The sequence below is a fragment of the Leuresthes tenuis genome, unplaced genomic scaffold (assembly GCF_036924035.1).
Source record: "Leuresthes tenuis unplaced genomic scaffold, fLeuTen1.0.hap1 SCAF_5, whole genome shotgun sequence".
Lineage (NCBI taxonomy): Eukaryota > Metazoa > Chordata > Actinopteri > Atheriniformes > Atherinopsidae > Leuresthes > Leuresthes tenuis.
The window spans coordinates 34,616,038-34,641,061 of NW_027325359.1; the positions used below are offsets into that span (position 1 = coordinate 34,616,038).

General features: G+C 43.6%; 1 protein-coding gene across 1 annotated transcript; it reads right to left on the minus strand.

Annotated features, from left to right (window-relative positions):
• Window positions 1–235: 235 nt before the first annotated feature.
• On the minus strand, window positions 236–23,212 carry LOC140306708 (aminopeptidase N). Its single transcript, XM_072385302.1, has 23 exons — window positions 23,073–23,212; window positions 20,637–20,734; window positions 19,294–19,410; window positions 16,576–16,762; window positions 16,362–16,504; window positions 14,487–14,623; window positions 13,805–13,931; window positions 11,929–12,083; window positions 11,748–11,861; window positions 11,511–11,654; window positions 10,339–10,404; window positions 10,163–10,228; window positions 9,784–9,956; window positions 8,388–8,467; window positions 8,175–8,305; window positions 8,017–8,072; window positions 6,700–6,847; window positions 6,514–6,605; window positions 4,638–4,748; window positions 4,331–4,498; window positions 2,459–2,599; window positions 724–805; window positions 236–642 (listed from the first exon to the last, which is right to left on the minus strand). Exons 1-23 carry the CDS (start codon window positions 23,210–23,212, stop codon window positions 478–480), a joined length of 2,841 nt encoding a protein of 946 aa, XP_072241403.1. The 3' UTR covers window positions 236–477.
• Between the last annotated feature and the right edge of the window lie 1,812 nt (window positions 23,213–25,024).

Below are 25,024 nucleotides of genomic sequence, written 5' to 3' on the forward strand. Positions count from 1 at the left end.
ATGTTGCAGTATGTTACTGTATGTTACTGTATGTTGCTGTATGTTACTGTATGTTGCTGTATGTTACTGTATGTTACAGTATGTTGCTGTATGTTACTGAATGTTGCTGTATGTTACTGTATGTTGCTGTATGTATGGATCCACAGATGGATGTCAGCGCGTTCAAATTCTGACTTCAACAACAACAAGAGTGAAACAGCTTTCATGGATTCTTATTCATATTCATTTGCACCTGTTTTATTTTTATGACGTCACTACAGCAGACAGGAGATGCCATCTTTTCTTAGCTGAATATTAGAGTTATTGTCTTTCTTTGGTGCATGAGGATTCCTGCTTGTTTAACTTTGGTTCTGTGGGTATTTGGCAGTGCACCAACAGTCATGGAGAATCTAATCGGATCCAGATCCAGTTGAAGCTGCTCTTCACCACTGGTTTACATCAGGTTCTCATTCGAGTATTAACTCCCAGCTGACTCTGTTAGCTCCTCTGAAGTTCAGTCTGGCTGCTGAACCAGTCCAGAACCTCCTGCTTGTTCCGCTGCACCCACTTGATGTTTGCTTCGGTCCGCTCCAGGGCCTGGTCCACGGCCAGCGACGCAGAGCCGAACCCCGTTGTTTTGTGCTCCTCAACAAAGTCCTCCAGCTGTCGAAGAAGCGACAGAACAGCTCAGCCTGCAGCTCAATATCTATCAGTTGCCTTTGGAAGAAAATCATGGACTCTTACCTGCTGCAGTTCAGCAGGTGTGGAGAACCTAGCTGTGACCCCAGTGATCAAAGAGGCGAAGGAGAAAGAGCCCACACCATATCTGAAAAAAAGAAAAGTAGCTCTTTATCTCCTAGAAGCTTTATGCAGCTTTACTTTCAGCACCTCAATGACTACCAGGGGTGTAACAACACTGGTACAAAATGATGAGAGAACTTCGAAATGTTGGGCGGTTCTGGAGATTCAGGACAATAAGAGCAACATGTGAAGCTCCAGGAATAAAACACAACAACACTCATGTTGAAGAGCTGAATATCCATACATCCATCCATCCATCCATCCATTATCCATTATATTCCGCTTATACAAAGGTCAGGTCGCCAAAGCAACAGGTTTCGGAGGGAAATCCCTCTCCAGCTCCTCCTGGGGGATCCCGAGGCGTTCCCAGGCCAGATGGGATATATAATCCCTCCAGTGAGTTCTGGTTCTGACCTGGGGCCTCCTCCCAGGAGGCATCCTAACTGACTCCTTTCTATGTGGAGGAGCAGCAGCTCTACTCCGAGCTCCCTCCAGATGGTGGAGCTCCTCTCCCCTATCTCTAAAGCTTGATTTATACTCTTCCAGAACGTCGATGACGTCAATGTGACGTCGTCATCGAGCATTCGAAGTTCTGCATCGAGGGAACATGTTGCTCTGCAGTTCATCATGCCGGTAGGGGGGTGTGGCTGTATGTTTGAGTGGTTTCAGGTTATAGCCGAATCCTTGCTTTTTCTTCCGATCACAGTTAACACCAGTAACCAATGGCAACTGAGGTGGAGCAGCTGTATTTGCAGTTGGAGCTCATCAATATTGAATAACAAATGCTTAAATTGTAAATGTTGAAGCGCAGGCGACAGAGACCGGCCGAGGCTGGGAACGGGTGAATTTACAACCTGGATGAACAAATGCACTTTGGATCATTTCGAATGTCAACGAGCTTCTTCGGCCTGTACAGCCATAAAGACCAGAAAAGGCAACTGCTGCAAATTACGTTCTGAGCCGACCAATCACAGCCCTTACGACCCGTGTCTACGCGATGTATAATTAGAATTTTTTGGAGGTGCACGTTCGACGTCGAAATGACGGAGAAGTATAAACTACGACTAAGGCTGAGCCCAGCCCCCCTCTGAAGGAAACTCATTGATGCTGCTCCAACTTGCCATCACCTCCTCAAATACATGTTTGCAGAGTTCCTGTAAAAACAGAAGTTAGAATGCTGCCACTTACAAAAAGCCAAGTCTGCTCTGAGTGCTTCTGTGGCGTGATCAGCCTCCCGTCTGACTGACTGATTTGACTCGGGGACATTGGATTCTCCAGGAGGAAGCTCCATGAGGATTCTCCAGGAGGAAGCTCCAGGAGGAAGTTCCAGGAGGAAGCTCCAGGAGGAAGCTCCATGAGGATTCTCCAGGAGGATTCTCCAGGAGGAAGCTCCAGGAGGATTCTCCAGGAGGATTCTCCAGGAGAAAGCTCTAGGAGAAAGCTCCAGGAGGTTTCTCCAGGAGGAAGCCCCAGGAGGATTCTTCAGGAGGAAGCTCCAGGAGGTTTCTCCAGGAGGATTCCCCAGGAGGAAGCAGATCTTACAGACAGAAAGTTGTTTTTGCTCACAGGGTTCTGCCTTTACTATGTTCAGGTCGCAGTTTCAGATTTTCTGACGTGGAATCAGTTTTTGGTTCCCTTGGTTTATGTGTGTGTGTGTTAGTGTGTGCGTGATGCTCACTGTGTGAACATGTATTCCCACTGGTTTCTGACAAAGTCCCAGGCCAGACTCTGCCCCGCTCTGTTAGCGGCGACAGATGTGATGACGGAGGTGGCGTCCTGCTTACGGATCATGCTGGAGTTTAAGGTGAACGACAGATACCTGCGGAATCAGAAGAAACAGGAAGTGACTCTCACAATTCAACCCAGCATTGTTTTTAAACAACCTTCAGCCTGGTTCTGCTCCTTTAATAGAACTGATGCACTTTGGGTTTAATCCTGAAATATTTCATGTTCTGAACTTATCTTATGGTCAAACAGATCAATGCTGAGAACAAAGTTCTTTGTGGGTAGAGCTCAAAAGTAGATAAATATGTTTTACTATGAAAGAAGTTTGAAGGACGCCTAACAGAGCACTTCGCTCTCAGGCTGCAGGTTTCCTTGTGGTTCCCAGAGTTTCTAAAAGCAGAATGGGAGGCAGAGCCTTCAGTTATCAGGCCCCTAAAAGCAGAATGGGAGGCAGAGCCTTCAGTTATCAGGCCCCTAAAAGCAGAATGGGAGGCAGAGCCTTCAGTTATCAGGCCCCTAAAAGCAGAATGGGAGGCAGAGCCTTCAGTTATCAGGCCCCTAAAAGCAGAATGGGAGGCAGAGCCTTCAGTTATCAGGCCCCTAAAAGCAGAATGGGAGGCAGAGCCTTCAGTTATCAGGCCCCTAAAAGCAGAATGGGAGGCAGAGCCTTCAGTTATCAGGCCCCTAAAAGCAGAATGGGAGGCAGAGCCTTCAGTTATCAGGCCCCTAAAAGCAGAATGGGAGGCAGAGCCTTCAGTTATCAGGCCCCTAAAAGCAGAATGGGAGGCAGAGCCTTCAGTTATCAGGCCCCTAAAAGCAGAATGGGAGGCAGAGCCTTCAGTTATCAGGCCCCTAAAAGCAGAATGGGAGGCAGAGCCTTCAGTTATCAGGCCCCTAAAAGCAGAATGGGAGGCAGAGCCTTCAGTTATCAGGCCCCTAAAAGCAGAATGGGAGGCAGAGCCTTCAGTTATCAGGCCCCTCTCTGTGGAACCAGCTGCCAGTTTGGCTTCAGGAAGCAGACACCCTCTCTACCTTTAAGATCAGGCTGAAACTTTCCTTTCTGATAAAGCTTATAGTTAGGGATGGCTCAGGTGAGCCTGAAACATCCCATAGTTCTGCTGCTATAGGTCCAGCCTGCTGGGGGAGCTCATCTGTCACATCTTTCCTCACTTTGCTCTCTTTTCCCCCTGTTTAATTTCTCAAATGATTTTATGTCCATGTGACATTATTGTGGTTATTATCTTGTGTTTCCCTGTTCCAGCAGGTATCCTTTGAATGGCGTTATGGTGTTTTTCCCCCCTCTTTTCCCTCTTTTCTGTCTTCTCAAACCCCAGCTGGTCGAGGCGGATGGCCACCCTTCCTGGTTCTGGTTCTGCCAGAGGTTTCTTCCTGGTTCTGGTTCTGCCAGAGGTTTCTTCCTGGTTCTGGTTCTGCCAGAGGTTTTTTCCTGGTTCTGCCAGAGGTTTCCTCCTGGTTCTGGTTCTGCCAGAGGTTTCTTCCTGGTTCTGTTTCTGCCAGAGGTTTCTTCCTGGTTCTGGTTCTGCCAGAGGTTTCTTCCTGTTAAAGGGAGTCGTTCCTTTCCACAGTCCCTCAGGCTCAGGACGGGAGATTGGACTGAAGACAAGTTTCGGTCCAATCTGTTGGTTTCCTTAGCTAGGATATTATTTTTGAATTGGCTCCATATGAATTAATTGGATTATGATTACAATGAATTTAATTCCAATTGGCTTGAATTGGACTATATTACTTAAGTGCCTTGAGATGACAATTGTTGTAATCTGGCGCTTTATAAATAAAACTGAATTGAATTGAAGGACGCTCGCACCTGTTCAGCAGCTCTGTGTTTCTGGTACAGGCCAGTGCAGACATCAGTTTACTGGCCTCGCTGGCGACAGAAGCGCTCTTGTACTGCGACCATCCGAACTCCCACTCGGCCTCATCGCCTGCAGCCACGGCGCTGCAGTACACCACTGAGCGCAGGTTGGGGTGGATGCTGAGGAGAGACCTGCACTTACTTCTCAGATTTGTTTTAGACTGCCTACAAAAACACTTTTAAGTCCCCGTTGTGCCAGATGAAGATGGTGACCAGGACAGTTATATAAACACTGATCAGATGATTCATAAAGACCCACGGATTGTGTTGAGGACTGTCCATCCAGTGTTTGAACCAGGTGGTGGTCAGGTCCTGGCACTCTGGTAGTTCAGTCCTGCAGGCCGTATGAAGCGCATTCATCTGGTTGTACCTGCAGAAGGAGACACACCTGTTACAGCATGATGAGCCGACACAAAGCTGTGGCCAAAGGTCAAACAGCTCTGGTGTGTTCATTTGTTTTCTCATCAGCTGTTTAGCACCAAGTTGTTTTGTCAGACAGACACCCTTAGCCTTAGCCACACCTTTAAGATCAGAGATTAGAATGAGAGGCAGAGCCTTCAGTTATCAGGCCCCTCTCTGTGGAACCAGATCTGGTAAAAAAAAAATCCTTAATGACCGAGCTCCATCATATCTTAAAGATCTCACAGTTGGATATTTCCCCAACAGAGCACTTTGCTCTCAGGCTGCAGGTTTCCTTGTGGTTCCCAGAGTTTCTAAAAGCAGAATGGGAGGCAGAGCCTTCAGTTATCAGGCCCCTAAAAGCAGAATGGGAGGCAGAGCCTTCAGTTATCAGGCCCCTAAAAGCAGAATGGGAGGCAGAGCCTTCAGTTATCAGGCCCCTAAAAGCAGAATGGGAGGCAGAGCCTTCAGTTATCAGGCCCCTAAAAGCAGAATGGGAGGCAGAGCCTTCAGTTATCAGGCCCCTAAAAGCAGAACGGGAGGCAGAGCCTTCAGTTATCAGGCCCCTAAAAGCAGAATGGGAGGCAGAGCCTTCAGTTATCAGGCCCCTCTCTGTGGAACCAGATCTGGTAAAAAAAAATCCTTCATGACCGAGCTCCATCATATCTTAAAGATCTCACAGTTGGATATTTCCCCAACAGAGCACTTTGCTCTCAGGCTGCAGGTTTCCTTGTGGTTCCCAGAGTTTCTAAAAGCAGAATGGGAGGTAGAGCCTTCAGTTATCAGGCCCCTAAAAGCAGAATGGGAGGCAGAGCCTTCAGTTATCAGGCCCCTAAAAGCAGAATGGGAGGCAGAGCCTTCAGTTATCAGGCCCCTAAAAGCAGAATGGGAGGCAGAGCCTTCAGTTATCAGGCCCCTAAAAGCAGAATGGGAGGCAGAGCCTTCAGTTATCAGGCCCCTAAAAGCAGAATGGGAGGCAGAGCCTTCAGTTATCAGGCCCCTAAAAGCAGAATGGGAGGCAGAGCCTTCAGTTATCAGGCCCCTCTCTGTGGAACCAGCTGCCAGTTTGGCTTCAGGAAGCAGACACCCTCTCTACCTTTAAGATCAGGCTGAAACTTTCCTTTCTGATAAAGCTTATAGTTAGGGATGGCTCAGGTGAGCCTGAAACATCCCATAGTTCTGCTGCTATAGGCCCAGCCTGCTGGGGGAGCTCCCATGATGCACCTCTCCTCCCTCCATGTACATATGACATCATTGCTGTCATTAACTTGTGTTTCTCTCTCTCAGCAGGTATCTCTGGCCTGGTGTTACGCTGCTTGTTGTCCCCTCTTTCCTGTCCTCTCAGCCCCAGCTGGTCCAGGCAGATGGACCCTTCCTGGTTCTGGTTCTGATGGAGGTTTCTTCCTGTTAAAAGGGAGTTTTTTCTCTCCACAGTCACCTTGTGAAGCTCAGGACGGAGGATTGGGTCAGAGAGAAGCTTACATCAGTACTTGTTTCTGGCCTCAACAGTCTCACTTCTCTTTTTACATTTATTGGGGTGACTTCTTACATCGATGTATTGAGTTCTGAGTCCTTTGCTTTGCCTACAGTAGGAGCCAAAGCCTGCACATTTACAGCCATACACATGAATTTGTTGTCACTTTAAAAGCCCACAGAAATGTCAAAAGTGATGCAGGGCATCCCTGATCTCAGCTCACAGTTGTGTGTTACTGAATGTCCATGTTGGCTGTACTCACTGGTCAGTGTGTCTCTCAGGAACATGGGTCCAGTCTGACGTCATGTTCTTGAAGTACAGAAAGAGGGGTGTCACCTGCTTCCTGATGTATTCCTGAGGTACCACAAAAAGGTGAAGAGAGGTTATCTGTTCAAATGATGTAACAACTGTGCTTCCTGTTTACGACTAAACTTTGTTGACCCTGCACCTGCATGGGCTTATAGACTTCAGTTCGGTCCAGCATGAGGTCGTAATAGCGCAGGTTGTCCAGTGCAGACTGCCAGGGCATGTACTCGGTCTCCTGCGAGAGGTAGGAGGTGGTCCTAAGAGCGAGACTCGTGGAGACCAGTTCAGCTCTGCAGAGACGAGACAAAAACATGTGCTGAAGATTTTCAGGAAGATCTCTAAAAACTTTAAGCCATATTCAGAAAACCAGCCAGAAAACTTTGCATTTGCTTTAAAGTCCACTCATGCAAGCTGAGGTGTACCGTTACTGTATGAGGTGTAACTGCTGTTTTGCACAAATTAAACTTTTTTTGCAGCAGAAATAGCAGGCAGTGCTCAACAACGATCAGGACAAGGAGGCAGCCGCAGTTCAACTTATGGCGAGACGACACAGGTGAGGGGAAGTTTAGCAGGAAAAGAAAATGCAGAATCTGTCGGATATGGTTGGTTTCAGCACACAGAAGGGGACCTTTTCAATAGTTACAAGCTTGTTCTGATTGATTGGCTACGTTCTTTTTGCCACAATCATTCAGTAGAAATGATAACTACGCCCCTGCACAGAGGTGCGTTTTTGGGATGTTTGGGTTCAATAAAACACTCAATAAAAAGGCGTGAAAAGAAGTGTGTCTACAGCTAGATCTGAAGATATTTAGGCACTGAGGCAATTTTACTTTTATTTTCTGGTCACCAGAAACATGTTTTAGCTACTGTTACGTTTAACATCGATGAACAACGACTGAGGGTTCTGTGGGAAACAGCAACCGGGGTTTCGTTGCCATTTTTGGAACAAATTTAGCCTAAAGATGAAAGATTCCTGAAGAAGAGCTCCGTCCAGTTTCCTCTTGTGGATGTCCACCACAGTTGTTGTTGTTTCCTTCTCAAGATTTATTTCCGGCATACACGTACATCTGCTGATATAATTCAGAACTAATTATGTTGAATTTCTGTTTCTTCTATCTTATTATTGTAATTATGAGGATTATCGATAGATTCACATTTCTTTTTTTGTGGCTTTTCAAATGAGTTCCTCAGGTTTGTTTCACTAGGATATAAATTCTTATACTTGCTTGAACACTTTCTCTTGTTGTCTTTCAACTGAAAACTTCCACCAAAAGCAGCCCCATGTGGCACTGATCTGTCAAGCTTGGCCAAATGATTCATCAACTCACAATACGTTGTGCATAGAGATGTAGAGGAGTGAGAACAAAATAAAGACCTTCCTACTTTCCACCCCTGAGTTATGACTTAGAGACATTAACGAGATCAGAACCAACAAATTAGAAGCTAAGTAATGACTGACCGGGCCAGATTGAAAGCGTCGTCCACCATCTGCGCTCTGTTGATCACCGGTATCGCCTGAATCCAAACACAAACCATCATTCCACCTCCTGTGGAGACTGAAAACATCTCAGGAGACACCTGAGGAGTTTAAATGGAGACAGCAGCGGTAAAGTTTACCTGATGGTCTCTGCTGAGCTGAACGAACAGCCGCTCCCAGTTTCCCAGGTCGTAGTTCACCCTGTAATACCCAGTTACGTTGATGTTGGCCAGAACCCACGACGGGCCGCTCCTCATGTCCAGGTTCACAGCTGAAGCAGGAAAGCAGTGACAGAGCACGTCAGAAACGTTCAGTAAATCCTGTCCGGCTTTTATCAGCATGGGAGAACACACCTTCTTTCTGCATCAGCCACCAGATGTCTTTGTGCACGTCACCATCCTTCATCCAGCGCACAGGAACCACCCACTCGTATCTGAAGGAGGCGACATGTTCGGCTTTAAACGTGTCACAGCTTATATGGAGTCCCTGCTGTGGTGTTTGAGGTGGAAGGACGGCTGGGGATGTGTTTTTAAAGCTTTTACTTTGTACATGCTTCCTTTAGGTAAGATTATTATACATCATGTCATACATATGCTGATGATACTCAGCTGTACTGAAACCAGATGAACCCAATAGGTTGGTCAGACTACAAATATGTCATAAAGACATAAAGACAATGATGACTTCTGCTTCTAAATTCAGACAAACTGGACCAGGACTGCTTTCTTTCACCTTCGTAATAAAATCAGGAACATCCTGTCTCAGGGTGATGCAGAGAAACTGCTCCATGCATCTGTTCCTTCAGGACTGAACTACTGTAATTCTTTATTATTGGGCTGTCCCACAGATTCTCTGAAAAGCCTCCAGCTGATCCAAAATGCTGCAGCCAGAGTTCTGATGAGATCTAACAGCAGAGATCATGTTCTCATGTTCTCATCCAGTTATAGCTTCTCTTCATTGGCTTCCTGTTAGATTCAGAATAGAATTTAAGATTCTTCTCCTCACATATAAAGCTCTTAATGACCGAGCTCCATCACATCTTAAAGATCTCACAGTTGGATATTTCCCCAACAGAGCACTTTGCTCTCAGGCTGCAGGTTTCCTTGTGGTTCCCAGAGTTTCTAAAAGCAGAATGGGAGGCAGAGCCTTCAGTTATCAGGCCCCTAAAAGCAGAATGGGAGGCAGAGCCTTCAGTTATCAGGCCCCTAAAAGCAGAATGGGAGGCAGAGCCTTCAGTTATCAGGCCCCTAAAAGCAGAATGGGAGGCAGAGCCTTCAGTTATCAGGCCCCTCTCTGTGGAACCAGCTGCCAGTTTGGCTTCAGGAAGCAGACACCCTCTCTACCTTTAAGATCAGGCTGAAACTTTCCTTTCTGATACAGCTTATAGTTAGGGATGGCTCAGGTGAGCCTGAAACATCCCATAGTTCTGCTGCTATAGGCCCAGCCTGCTGGGGGAGCTCCCATGATGCACCTCTCCTCCCTCCATGTACATATGACATCATTGCTGTCATTAACTTGTGTTTCTCTCTCTCAGCAGGTGTCTCTGGCCTGGTGTTACGCTGCTTGTTGTCCCCTCTTTCCTGTCCTCTCAGCCCCAGCTGGTCCAGGCAGATGGACCCTTCCTGGTTCTGGTTCTGATGGAGGTTTCTTCCTGTTAAAAGGGAGTTTTTTCTCTCCACAGTCGATGCAATCTGTTGGTTTCCTTGACTAAATTTTCCAATATAAAGTGAATGCTGCAGTGTTGCGTACTTGTAAGGTGATTCGACTGTGACGTTGGACTCTGGATCCAGTAGGAAGTGCTCCTGGGAAACCGTGCCTGTGCTCGTATCTATGGTGACCACAGGGAATCCCATCTGAAGCACCCACGGGTTCATGATGGAATCAACTGGACGAGGAAGTGAAACGTTGTTGTCTTTCACCGCCTGCAGAAATCAGATGAAAAGTGTTGCTTTTTCCCCACCAGTAAAATCTTTGGCTTTGTTCAATGCTAACACCTGATGCGTGTATTCATCTGCTTAAAGAGCAGGGACGTCCCACCTGATGTGAAGAAGACCTGTGTTGCATCTGCTGCTAAAAGTAATGAAGTCATAAAAAAAATCTGACGACATCTCGGTAATTTTGATCTTACCATTTGTAGATGTTTCCACAAGTCGCTCCCAACTGTGTTACTGTAAGCAAAGTGGCTAAGGTAAGCCTGCAGATGGATAGAAAATGAACACTTTCAGCAACTTCCTTGTAAGAAGTGTTTCTTTGAGACTAAATGGTTTGTGATGCAATGATTTATCTGAACCAAAACAAACATACACTGAGTCCCTGCTTGAAGACCGGCTCTGACAGGAAGTCAGACAGCATCCTCAACACTGCAGCACCCTGAGAAAAACATCAGAAAAACACGTATAAATGTTCACTGACACACAAAAAGGGATTTTCGGCTGTAATTAACATGTTCCTCACGTAGTTTCTGCCTCTCAAGAATAAACATGAGCAGCACTGAGAGCCTTAGAGATAGGGGGAGGAGCTCCACCCTCCAGAGGGTAGAGCCGCTGCTCCTCCACATAGAAAGGAATCAGCTGAGGTGGTTCATCTGGTTAGGATGCCTCCTGGTCGCCTCCTTTTAGAGGTTTTTTAGGCACATCCAACTGGGAGTAGCACCTGGGGCAGACCCTGAACTCTCTGGAGGGATTCCATATCCCATTTGGCCTGGGAACGCCTCAGGATCCCCCAGGAGGAGCTGGAGTGTTGCTGGGGAGAGGGAGGTTTGGGTTTCCTTCCTGGACCTGTTGCCTCGGCGACCCAACTTCAGATAAGTGGAACATATTAGATGGATGTTCAATATGTCGGAACATATTTGCAGAAGCCGTCTTTTGCACTATAAACTAGCTCAACTTCGTGGTAAGGAAGCTTTAGGGAGTGAATAGCCAACAACAGCAACTCTAGTAACCTGTACATGTACAGAAACCCCTCGGGGAACACTGCCATAAGCCTTCTCCTTGACTAGATAACCCTAAGGTAATGTGACGGTCCATCCCAGACGCCTCCGAGCCCAGAGAAGTGGACGCCGCCTCTGGACGAGGTTAACATCAGGCTTCTTTCCTGCACAGTAAAGCTTGTGAATGGAACTCTGTATTGTAGTGCTTGACAAAGGTTTCCACAGTAATCCCTTGTCCATGTGCTTCTATCAGCTGGTTCTTGATGCAGCGCCATCTGAGGGGTCAGAGGTCACGGTACACTGAAACTACTCCAGATTCCTTGAATGCTTTCATGATATTCTGCTCTGTAGAGGCAGAAATATGCAGATCCCTTCCAGTCTTTCTCTGAGGAACATTATTTAGATATCGTGGGAACTTCACTACTTTGACTTTTCTATGTAATGGGCAGATAAACAACAGATTGAACTCTTATGCTCTATTTTCTCAATAAAAATCTTGATAAATTGATACTTATGTGCTGGTATTGTAGGCAGAGCTGCTGTGTACCTTGCTGTAGGAGATGGTGTCAAACTGCTCGGTGATCTGTCCAGGAAGGACGATGCTGTCTTCTTTAGAGGTCAGAGGATGAGAGGATATCAAGGCATCGACTGCAAACACTTTATGCACGTCGTCCAGAACTATCAAGTCTTTCTGGAGCAAACAGGCAGACGGTCGTGTCTTCAGATGGGAGAACATGACAGAGCGTTTGTGCTGTGAAATCCAAAATTATCGGTGAATTCTTACCACGTTCCAGTCGGGCTCTGCGTGGTCGGCTCCCAGGTAGGACACATATGAAGCAAAGCCCTCATTAAGCCAGACCTCGTTCCACCAGTGCAGCGTCACCAGGTTTCCAAACCACTGAAGCACACCAGGTGAGTCTGTTAACTCATCAAAGAGCAAATCAATTTAAAAAGGGAAAACTTACCATGTGTGCCAGCTCATGAGCAATGATGGTGGCAGTTCTTTCTTTGTTCCCATTGGAGGAAGTCTCGGGGTCATAGAGAAGGTTGGTTTCTCTGTATGTCACCAGACCCCAGTTCTCCATCGCACCAAAATAAAAGTCTGGCAGAGCGATCTGATCTGTGAGGCAGAGTTAGAGGAGCCAATGCAACATTTAAGAGCCTTGACTGTTTTCTGTACGTGTTCATAATGAGTTCATAATAAGTTGCCAAATACAATGTTTCAAAGTTAAAAAAAAAAGAGTATTTTTCACATCTTTTACATTCCTGCACCAATCACCTTGTGTCTGAGACGTTCACACACTTATAGAGCACCTCTTCACATGTTTCTTATCAACAGAGACATTCATACGACACTTATTACAGCATGTTTACATGTCTGTATATAGTATGCTGTTAGAAAACATCATGAAGTTATACTGCAAGCAGCATGCATGAGAATGCTGGAAGATTAAGAGGCGCCGTGTGCTGGGGAGGCCTCCTGCTATCTTATTAGTTTAACCTTGGATGCTGAAGAATGCCTCCTATTGTTGCTAGTTTTATCTTCTGTGAACAAAGAAGTCTTGTTGTCCTCATCTAACATAGATAGTGACAGGAGGGAACTACAGGAATGTCTCATAATCTTGTGTGATTTTGTAGTTGAAAGCATAAGTGGGAGAAGCATAATTTTTAAACCCTTCTGTCAGTCTTGTGATATGTTGTCTCCTTGCTGCAAGATTAAACCTTTGTGCTAACTGACTCCACCGACTCTGAGCCTCATTGAGAGAATTTTCCTGACATATGCAGCACTTTTTCTAACCCCACACACTGATGAGTAAGGTCAATTGTTAAGATTCAGTGTCTTCCAGCTGAAAAGTGACCTCTGCACCAGCTGAGCCAAGGCAGCTGCTCAATCTTTAAAGTGTGCTGAGCTAACCACAAGAGGGGTGTTAATAACGGGGATAAACACGTTAATAACGTGGATAAACACGTTAATAACGAGGATAAACACGTTAATAACGTGGATAAACACGTTAATGACGAGGATAAACACGTTAATAACGAGGATAAACACGTTAATAACGTGGATAAACACGTCAATGACGAGGATAAACACATTAATAACGTGGATAAACACGTTAATAACGAGGATAAACACGTTAATAACGAGGATAAACACGTTAATAACGTGGATAAACACGTTAATGACGAGGATAAACACGTAAATAACGTGGATAAACACGTTAATAACGAGGATAAACACGTTAATAACGTGGATAAACACGTTAATGACGAGGATAAACACGTCAATAACGTGGATAAACACGTTAATAACGAGGATAAACACGTTAATAACGTGGATAAACACGTTAATGACGAGGATAAACACGTAAATAACGTGGATAAACACGTTAATGACGAGGATAAACACGTTAATAACAAGGATAAACACGTAAATAACAAGGATAAACACGTTAATAACGAGGATAAACACGTAAATAACAAGGATAAACACGTTAATGACGAGGATAAACACGTCAATAACGTGGATAAACACGTTAATAACGAGGATAAACACGTTAATAACGTGGATAAACACGTTAATGACGAGGATAAACACGTAAATAACGTGGATAAACACGTTAATAACGTGGATAAACACGTTAATAACGAGGATAAACACGTTAATAACGTGGATAAACACGTTAATAACGAGGATAAACACGTTAATAACGAGGATAAACACGTTAATAACGAGGATAAACACGTTAATAACGAGGATAAACACGTTAATAACGAGGATAAACACGTTAATAACGTGGATAAACACGTTAATAACGTGGATAAACACAGCCAGCTCACCTGACTTGCTCAGAGGATACTTGATGTTATAATAGGACTGAAAGAAGTCCAGTATGGGTCCGGTCACGTTGAGGGCGTAGTTTCCCTGTCCCTGCTCCACGGCCTTCCTTCGCGCCCAGATACGGACCTGAACACATCAGGCATGAAAAACACAGGCAGGACATTTCCAAACAGTTTATACGTGGAACAGAAACCTTCTGGTGTCTCAGATCACGTGACTTCCACCACTTTTTCCTTGTTCCTCACATTCATACCTCAGTTCTTCATATATCAGCGGTTCTGTCAGAGTGGATCGACACTCTGCTTATTGTGAATATTCTGATTATCAAATGAAGCCTCAACAAATAACAATTGTTTGTGGTGACAGTTTAGATTAGTTTTAGTTTGATTTTTAACCAGTGATGTGCACCAGAACCAACCCTCATGACTGAATTTACACATGATCCATGAAAGACTGAAATACCATGATTTAATCTGAAATCATGGTTTCAGTGAGGGTGGAATGTGTTGTTGGGGTGAAAGGCTGACTGCGTGTTTTCTCTCATTTTATGCTCACGTGGAAACAGTTAATTAAATGCTCAGTGTGGTTAAACATGGCCTCAGAATCATATATTTCCCTTCTACAGCCACTTTACAGATGGCAGCCATGCAGCGATGAATAAGTATGGAATCAGACAGTCACCAGAGTGCCTCCTTGTGTGGCGTTCAGGTGTGCGTAGTGGGAGACAACGATGGCCAGCAGGTAGGTGGACATCTTCGGGGTGGGTTCAAACTTTGTCTTCATCACAGCTTCTCCATCAAGGGTGATGCTAACGACATCTGAAGAGCACAGACAGAGTGTAAGAGTCAGCTGGTGGTCGCTGCTCGTCATCTTATGTCTGGATAAAGGTGAGGCCACAAACCAAGTTCCAAGTTTACATTTAAACCCTACCCTAGAAAAAAGCTGTTCCTGCGAAACCGCCTATTCGCTGAATGGGGACAGCTGACCATGCTAAAAAAGTTGAAAATAGTGAAAATTTAGCAGAAAACAGTTGCTGAAGTCTGGGTTGAAAGAATTTCAACATTTGAACATTGGAATGACTTGAACTTACTGGAAAAAGGCAAAATTGATTAAATGTCTTAAAAAAAGTTACAAGTCCTGGCAGAAAAAAATGAAGGTTTAAAGAAGGACATTTAAGATGAATTCTGTTCATAATGCAGAGAAATATGAATATTTTAATCACCTGAAGCCAGATGAAGGCAGAAAAGTACAGGAAAGAGAAGAAAAATGCTAAACTAAAAGGCAAAAAGATCAGAAAGATGACAAACAATGCAGGAAAATGTGAATATTTAGCAGAAAATGATTTGCTGGAGTTTCAAAAGTTGCAGAAGTCTTAGTTTTGACTTTTGATGGTTCTAACTTTTATACTTTTAAAATTATTTAAAATAACTAACCGCACATTTGTCCACAAAAATTTTAAATCTTTTAAATTTTTCTGATGTTTTTAACCTCTCAACTTCTTCAACTAAGACTTCTGCATTTTTTTCCAAAAGGTTTAAATTATTCCACTATTTCAAGCAGATAATAAGTGAAAAGTCTTAACATTTCTAAAGTGTGACATTTCTAAAACTAAAAATAGTGAAAGTTTAGCAGAAAGCAAGTTGCTGAAATCCTGGTTGAAGCAGTGAAGGTGAAAATAAAATAGTGGACATCTATTTACAAATGTAAATACAGACAAAGTGCAATGATTTGTAAATCTAATAGAACTATATTTTATTCATAATAGAACATAGAAAACGTGTCAAATGTTGAAAGTGAGACATTTTACTATTTAATGAAACATATCAGCTCATCTTGAATTTGATGGCATCAACCCGTCTATATTAGTAATTTGTAAATTATATGTATTATAATCTAACCTCACATATATGATTTATATAATTTACAAAAAAAACATCTATGGGCCCAGAACTGAGCCCTGAGGAGTCTCGTAATGAATCTTTAATACTTGTTCAACATCACAAAAGGGTTCTTTTAAGGTCCAAGATTACCATCCATCCATTTTCTATACCTGCTTAATACAATTTAGGCTGGTGGGGGGGCATCCGAGCTGGGGGAGAGGCAGGATAAACCTTGGACAGGTTGCCAGTCCATCGAAGGGATCCAAGACCACCCCCACTGCATATTCCTTATTAACCTTTTCCACAAATCTTTGTTTTCTTTACAAATTCCACTAATGAAGCGAGATGTTTTGAGGCTGTATGTTTTGTATGACTTTGACTTTTGTTGTCCTAAACTCACCCTTTTGACTCAAAATAATAACTGTAAATTGTAATCTATACTATAGTTTGCTCTGTTACACACCACTCCACCCTGAAAGAAAGCTCCTTTGTGCTTTGTGCTTCATCAGGCTTCTTCCTCTTAATTGAACAAACTGGCTCAATGGCCTCGTGGCCAAAATATTTGGTAATTTTGTCGAATCCACTTGATGTGGAACATAAGTGATGCAGTCATGTAAGATAATGATGAACGGTGATGAAAGCTGTGGGTTTGTGCTGTTACGACACTTTTTGATACCTGTTTCCATGCCGTTGGACAGGGCTACAGTTCCAGGTGGGTGGATGAGCTCTATATGAAAAACAGCTTTCATGGCTGGTTCATCAAAACAAGGGAAGGTCTTCCTGGCATGAGTCGGGTGCATCTGAGAGGTGGCAACAATCCTGTGAAAGACCCAAACTTTGAACTCGGCTAATAAAAACAGGTAGAAACAGAAACAGAATAGAGAGCTTACTGTCTGACTCCGTCTTCTTCATATTCGCTCCTATAAAATCCTGCCAAGTCATCAGCTAGCTCTCCAGTGAACTCAGTGTACAGCTGATACTTCTGTCCCGGAGTTAGTTTATCATTCAGCTGGATGACCAGATACTGTGTCTTCAGCTGCAGCCAAGTGGACTTTATGTCGGGGGCATATGCACCTTCTGGAAAAGAAAGAAGAAAGTGAAAATGCAGCTTTCACAGCATTGAAGGACGACCTCTCCGAACAAATGAACATCATCTGCAAACAGTCGCACTTGATGATCCAAACTGCTGTTTTACAGCTCACAAAAAAAGCCAAACCTTCTTTCAAAGAGCTGACGGGGATTCCCTCAAAAGCCGACAATTGAATTGTTAATGTAAGTGCACTTATTTTAACTATAATACTGTCACCCGAGACGGATTCTGTCACGGTTTATTTTCCGTTCCATGTGTTGTCATTTCCTGTTTTATTTTGAAAGATCACCAATCTTGTCCTCTCGTTTCAGGTAACTTGCCCTTCCTCCCGTGTCAAGCGTCTAATTGTCTTCCCTGATTCCCAAGTGTTTCCACCTGTTCCCCTTGGTCCCTCGAGTGTTCAAATAGTCTACCTTTCCCTTGTCTCGTCGCCAGTATTTTGTCTCCTTTTGAGCTTCATTACCAGCCACTTACCTTGGTCTTGAACCCACAGATTCATCGAGCCTGCAGCGAGCGACTCTCCTGCAGTGCTGTCTTGTTTTGTAATTTATTCTTGTTCCATAGCCTTAGTTATTTATTGTTACGGTAAGTTTCATAGCTTTGTTTTTCCTCCGTTTTCAAGGAGCGATTTCTGTTGTAACCGTTCCTAGTCGCCTCCGTTAAAGGAGAGCTTTTAGTTAAAGTTAAAGTTTCATAGAACCTCTGTTTTGTAAAGAGTGCGCCTTTGTTTTATTCCGCCTCACTTTGAGAGCGAGTCTTTGTTTTGTTAAGAGTTCATAGCTTTTGGTTTTCCTCCCGTTGTGGAGAGATTTTACGTTTGTTCATTTTCATAGCTGCGCTCCTCCTCCACCTTAGGTACGGAGGAGAGCGCTTAGGAGTTTCACAGCTTTTCTTTTGCGCTGCGGGAGATCGCCCTGCAGTGCCGTGATCTGTTGTCTTGTGTTTATAATAAAAACCGTCTTGAACCATAAGACCCTGCATCTGCGTCCTGAATCCCTCTCTGGTACTGACAGATTCATGTCGATGGTCCAACAAGCGTCCACCCCTTTAAATTCTAGATTTGGAGGAATCATACCATATAAACCCTAAAGTTAAAGGTTTTTACAATCCAACTGTCGCTTCTCCTTATTTGTGTTTTCAAAAGCTTTTTTTGTTGAGCGTAAAATAAGCTAAAGTAATGTTTTACAGGCCTGACGGGCTGTGATGATAGCCTTAGCGAGCTGAGCTTTCCGTGGTTAAACCATGATCCTGGCTGGGACTATTCACCAGACGGCCACACATAACAGACTTAAAAGGCGTCAGGATGCTTTTTAAGACTCAGTGCAGTGTCCTTCTCACATAACTCCCAGTCCTAATCCACTCTTGGAACGTTAACCTCGATGTGTGCAGTGCTGTCTGTCCCAGACAAGTTTTTATCCAAATCTTCTCCTTTCTCCAATGATGCAAACATGCTGGTCCTCATAATAAAAATCAGACTTAATTGTCCAATCAACTCTCTTTCTTATTATGTGCAATAATAAGAAAATTTATTGCACAGTTTTATCCTTAAAAGGAACATTTAGGGCCTCCAGAGAGTTGGTTAAAGGAGGTCTATGACAGAAACCATCACAACGGTCTGAGACTGGGGCAGGAAGCCAGGTCCAGCGAGGCTCACAGCAGACCCACAGGAGAAGTCCTCCACAGGATAGTGAGGCTTCGGAGGGTAGTTTGACTGCAGGGAGCCTATCACATGATGGCAATCTGCTGAGGGGGATGTGGAAGATGAAAAGAAACCCAAGTGGTGGATGCTTGTTGAAAACTCTGTTTAAGAAGTGTTGTCGTTAGTCTTCTGATGAGCATAAATATCCCATTTCTGCATCTATTATTCATCAAGAAATCTGGATTTTGAGTTTGTTTAAACAGCTGATGATGCAACTCAAAATATCAAATCAAGGTGTGGCAGCAGTGATGAATGTAGAACTGAGTAAATATCTTAATATCTCTTTATGAGAGCCTAACAAAACGAGGATCTGTGCTTAAAGATAGACAGCTACAGCAGTGCAGTCCAGCCTTTCTCATAACCCACGCTCAGATGGATTACTGCAGTGCACTTTATTTTGGAGTCAGCCAGTCTTTCTTCCCACATCTGCAGCTGGTTCAAAACGCAGCGGCTCGTCTTTTAACTGGAGCACGTAAGAAAAATCACGTTACACCAATTCTGGCTTTGCTTCACTGGCTGCCTGAGTACTTCAGTTCATTTTAAACTTCTTTTATTGGTTTTTAAATCCTTAAATGGTGTCGCCCTGCCTTACCTTTCTGAGCTGTCTCACAGGTCAGCTGATCAGCTGCTCCCAGCTGTACCAAAATCATCAGATATTGATTTTATTTGTTTTATTGTTGGACTTCTTGTCTTTTATTTCCGTGTATTCTATTCTTTTCATTCTTGATGTGCAGCACTTTGTTTCAGCTATGGCTGTGTGAATGAATGGTTGAATGGGAAGGATCAGACGCAGGTTTACCTTAAATGAACATTTTGTACCTTCAGCTGTGAGCCTGGCGACGTGTGTTTTGTCCATCGTTGTATAGTTGAGTTTGTTGGAGTGAATCAGGATGAGATCTGTTGGTTCAAAGCACTCGAACTGCACGGTGGAAACACCTGAAGAATGCATGGAGAAAAAGCAGAGGTTTGATAAAAGTAAAATAATAAAAATATCATTAAACTGTGCTTTAACATCTTACTGCAGCAGCTGTTTTATTGTACTATCAAACATGATAATTGAACTATCATGGAAACGTCACAACAATCACTTTTATCAACCACCTAAATGTTTTTTATGTATTTTACTAATAGTCCTTATCCAGCTGTTTATGATGATAGGCGGTAAGAACGTCCATCTTACTCAAAGTCGTCGTCCATGACGTCAAAATCTGATAAATATCCTGCCATGTTGCACAAAACTATCAGCAGCAAACTCTGTGTGAAGTTAGCCGACTGTCACAGAGCACGGAGTGAATAAGCTGTGCTGCAGGGGGGCGTGTGGATGAAGTGGGCCCAGTAGAGTGCCTGTGTAGAAATCCCTCCGTTAGCTCTCCTATAGCTGCAAGTAGCCACATAACAGAGCTATGAGCTAACAGAGCTATGAGCTAACAGCAGCTATAGCACACGTTCATTCATTCATTCTTCTTAAAGTATTGGTGAAATAAAGACAGATAATGCCTTATTTAGAGGCTGCATCCTCTAAGCCCCGTTCACTCCGTTATATGGATCTCCAGTTATCTAAATATCTTCCAAAGGACGCCGACTTTCACCAAACTGTTCTCAGTGAGTAGATGAACGTATTTCATGCCAGAAATAAGGATTAAAAACACCGGAGTTCCTCTTTAAGGGCTGGTCAAAGGGTTTAGGTGGCCGACTCCAATGCCACAGAGCAAAGGTGTTGTTCCATTTCATGGTGCAGTATACTTTGGTAATTTGGGCACAAACTGCATAAAATGAAAGCTTCCTCATGAGGTCTGAGCTGAAATAAAGTTATTTATCTTCCCCCTGGGAACAGCTTAGTCTACATAGTGCATCTTTAAGGTTTTGTTTGGTTGAGACCAGTGAGGAGGATTTACAACATCTTAAGAATGATGTTTCTGAATTGATTCTCTATTCGATATTCAAAATTAGCGCAAAGGTTTCAAACGAGAGTTTTAACATTTGATATAACACATTGTAATAGTTTGGTTCGATAACAAGGTTGAAAAATGTTAACAGATTTAATCATACTGTCTCTTTTTTCATGAGCAGGGCTTTTAAAGTGAGCAGGTTTGATGAGAGTCTTCCTACAGTTTGGAGTACTGTGCCTCTGCTGTATGAAGCAGCTGTAAAAAATGACTCACCTCTGAAAATGTAGAGGCCAGAGTTTGGGTCGGGCGTGAGACGAGGCCACAGAGAGATGTTGTAGTACTCAGGGACCAAAGCTGTGGGCAGACGGTACCTGAGGGGAATAATCAGAAAGGTTCCTCTGAGTGGAGGCTTTCACAGAGACTGCCTGAGAGCAGGATAAGTGCTGCAGATATTGTTGTGGATTTTATGGATTTATATAAGTGATGCTGCAGAGTAGAGGCTGAGTCATTTAAGATTAGACACACATTTGAAAATGGTTTAATTCAGGAAATGATGCAGATCCAGAATCTTACTGGTGGTATTGCAGATTTTTGTCCATAATTTTAACACTTGTTTGTATAGACGGCTGCACGGTGGTGAGTGGTGAGGGTTCGAATCCCAGCTGGAGCCTTTCTGTGTGGAGTTTGCATCTTCTCCCCATTTATGTGTATAATAATCTTACTACTTCACTACACGGGACACTTAAAGTTGAGATTTGAGTCGAGCATTATGTGATACCCACAAAATAAGTGTTTTTGTTGAGATATTATTATTGTTTCATTTCCTCCGAGCGTCACTTTTTAGTTTATTGCTATTGTATTATTTTATTATAGTCTGTCCAATTCAGAATAAGAAGTCACAGAGAAACACACAATAACATGCTGTTGCATTAAATGGACACTAGTTGGCAGCACTTACCGGCAGCGTCACCTGGGCTCCTAATCCAGATGAATGGAGAATGTGCAACAGCTGTCCTGCTTCGCTGATTTTTGCCTGATATTTACAGAAAACTCCTATAAGAGGGTTTTCTATATATCTGTCAGTGGGGACCAAGCCGGGACCATTACCCTAAGATATTTAAAGTCACTAATTATTTTGATGTTCTCATCCTTAATGAAAGTTGCAGCACTGGCTGACTGTTTGGTTTTGGAGACAATCTCACCTTTTGTCCTGCTTACGTTAACGTTAAAGCATGGCCTATGATCCCATAGAAAGTTTTAGTCTCTGAGCATGACGTGTTTTCATGTGTTTATCTGAATCTGTCATCCAGGGAGAAGTCCAGATGCTCAGAATTATATCACAGTATCAGCTCAGAGCAGAATTATCCAGCCTCCTCACCTTCATCTATACCCACAACTTTAAACCATGATGCATTCAATGACCATCAGTTTCCTTTTGTTTTGCTACTTATAACAAGTTTATCACCCGAATAAAAGAAATCTATTGTAATATATGAGCTAATATAGCTTCATTCTTTCTTTGTTTAAAGTTTTATACCCTGGCCAGGAAATCGTACTTCTTGTTTAATTTATTTTCATTTATTTCATTTATTTTTTCCCCAGAAAGAAGTTGGAAGAGTTTCTACAACATCAGGGCCAGAAACTCCCAGCACCAGACCCCATCTTTGACAAACATTTATGTAAGTTTAGCCTCTAAAGCTTAAGCGACAGAGGACCGGAGAGACAGCAAAATCCCGGGTACATGGGGTCCATATGTGATGGAGGAATGAAGACATTATTTTGACTCATCTACTGGCTTTTCTGTTACTTCAGCTGTAATTTCTGTGGTGTTTTAACAACCTGTACCAAATCTATGCATGACTCATGATGAGGCTGTTAGAAAAAGATGGATAATGACTGCAGACAAAGGTAATGTATTTGAGAATAAAAGTTATCTGGTGTTAGGTACTGTGTGCTCCCTCATATGGTAATAACAAACTTTATGGGTTATTGAGTGTAATTTACACATAAAGCTGTTCCATCGATCTCAAAAGAGGAACACTGCTGCAGAGAGGAGGGAAGTGGACAGATTAAGGACAACCCCTGAAACCAGCTGTGATGAGCAGAGCTGTAAACACATGACAAATGGAGCTCTGAGACCCAAAAAAAGGACAGAATATTTCGCCTTTCACTGAAAACTGTCTTTTAGATTAAGCATCTTCTGTTCTCTTTCGAACTGAATGAAGAATATAATCATCAGAGACATTTTAAAGAGGAGAGGTTGTTAACTTTTAACTTATGAGAAGTTCACGCTCGCTGCCATTGAGCTTGACTGGTGTCACGTGGTGTGGCTTCGGCTGGTCGTGCATATTCTGATTCTTCTTACAGGAGACTACAAAAACTGTTGTGCACGTGAAGAACTGGTACAAAAGCTCGCACAACAACCAATGCAGCAAGGATAATAGATTCTCCTTCATCCAGGTCAGGATAATCCTGAATCCTGAGAAGGCATCTGGACTTCTGTCCTTGTCCGCTTCTATTTCTATTCAAACATAAAGAGTCTCTTGGTATATGTATATATATATATATATTTCTACTTTTCAGCGTGATTATTTCTTCCTTCTCTCCCCGTGAGAGGCTGGATGAGTGTATCTGTTGCACCTTCACCTCTATCTTCATGACACTTTGCGTAACTTTCCGTTGTCGTTTATGGTGTTTTTCATGTCCTACCTGTCCCAAGGGGCTGTGACGTCATCAGAACTATCTTCTGTGAGAGCAATAGTCCACAATGTGACGATGGTTGCCACGGAAACCAGGCCCAGGACCACGCACAGAACCAGCAGCTTGCTGATTTTACAGCTTTTTACCATCTTGCCCTGAATCTTCGAGATGAACGCCTGATGTTTGCAGCTCCCTCACTGCTGTAATAGGAAAGGTAACGAGCCTAAAGAGTAAAACTGAGCAAGTCTGGTTTGCTGAGCCTCTGAAGGAATGAAAGAGAGGAGTGGCTGTCAACATTTAACTGCCCCGCCACCCCCACTAAATAATAAATGTTCTGATGGGAACGGATGCTGTCGATAAGCATCTGCCCCGGAGAGATAAACTATGTGTTTTAATGCTTGTTCTCACATCAGTCATAAAACACTGCATGTCCGCTGCAGACAGACACTTTTTATTGTTTTTGTCTCTCAGTGATCAAGGGTCGAACTTTTCCTTCTGTTTTCAGACAAAAAACAACTCAACTCCTGGCAAATCTGTTAGATAGTTGAGTTTAACACACACACACACACTATGAGGTGATATCGATGTCAAAACAACCTTAGAGATACGCAGCAATGTGTGTGTGCGCGTGATTATTTTGCCACACGTGACGATGGGGCATTTTATGCCAGCGCACTATTCTAAAAGCCTTAAACGCGTCGCCTGTGCCTGCGTAAAGACTTAAAAACACGCGTGCGCACAGACACGCGTACCGAGTGTACACCAAATAACAACAAGCGCTCCAACTGAACTCATACGACCACATTAGCCGTTTGTACATGCATGGGACGCATGTTTCCTACAACAGCGCCACCTACCGATGACTTATCTGCACCATCGATTTTCCATGTTCGTAGTCGGAGTGATAAAGGTAAGAACTGTGCAGTAAATAGTGTTTAATAAGAATAAGATGTTATCAGTATAGTATCTAGAATTACTACTGGGGATAATGTTAACCTTATAAGATGAATTCAAGTTCAATTCAATTCAATTTTATTTATAAAGCGCCAGATTACAACAATTGTCATCTCAAGGCACTTAAGTAATATAGTCCAATTCAAGCCAATTGGAATTCAATTCATTGTAATCATAATCCAATTAATTCATATGGAGCCAATTCAAAGAATAATATCCTAGCTAAGGAAACCACCAGATTGGACCGAAACTTGTCTTCAGTCCAATCTCCCGTCCTGAGCCTGAGGGACTGTGGAAAGGAACGACTCCCTTTAACAGGAAGAAACCTCTGGCAGAACCAGAACCAGGAAGGGTGGCCATCCGCCTGGACCAGCTGGGGTTTGAGAAGACAGAAAAGAGGGAAAAGAGGGGGGAAAACACCATAACACCATTCAAAGGATACCTGCTGGAACAGGGAAACACAAGTTAATAACCACAATAATGTCACATGGACATAAAATCATTTGAGAAATTAAACAGGAGGAAAAGAGAGCAAAGTGAGGAAAGGTGTTACAGATGAGCTCCCCCAGCAGTCTGGGCCTATAGCAGCAGAACTATGGGATGTTTCTGGCTCACCTGAGCCATCCCTAACTATAAGCTTTATCAGAAAGGAAAGTTTCAGCCTGATCTTAAAGGTAGAGAGGGTGTCTGCTTCCTGAAGCCAAACTGGCAGCTGGTTCCACAGAGAGGGGCCTGATAACTGAAGGCTCTGCCTCCCATTCTGCTTTTAGGGGCCTGATAACTGAAGGCTCTGCCTCCCATTCTGCTTTTAGGGGCCTGATAACTGAAGGCTCTGCCTCCCATTCTGCTTTTAGGGGCCTGATAACTGAAGGCTCTGCCTCCCATTCTGCTTTTAGGGGCCTGATAACCGAAGGCTCTGCCTCCCATTCTGCTTTTAGGGGCCTGATAACTGAAGGCTCTGCCTCCCATTCTGCTTTTAGGGGCCTGATAACTGAAGGCTCTGCCTC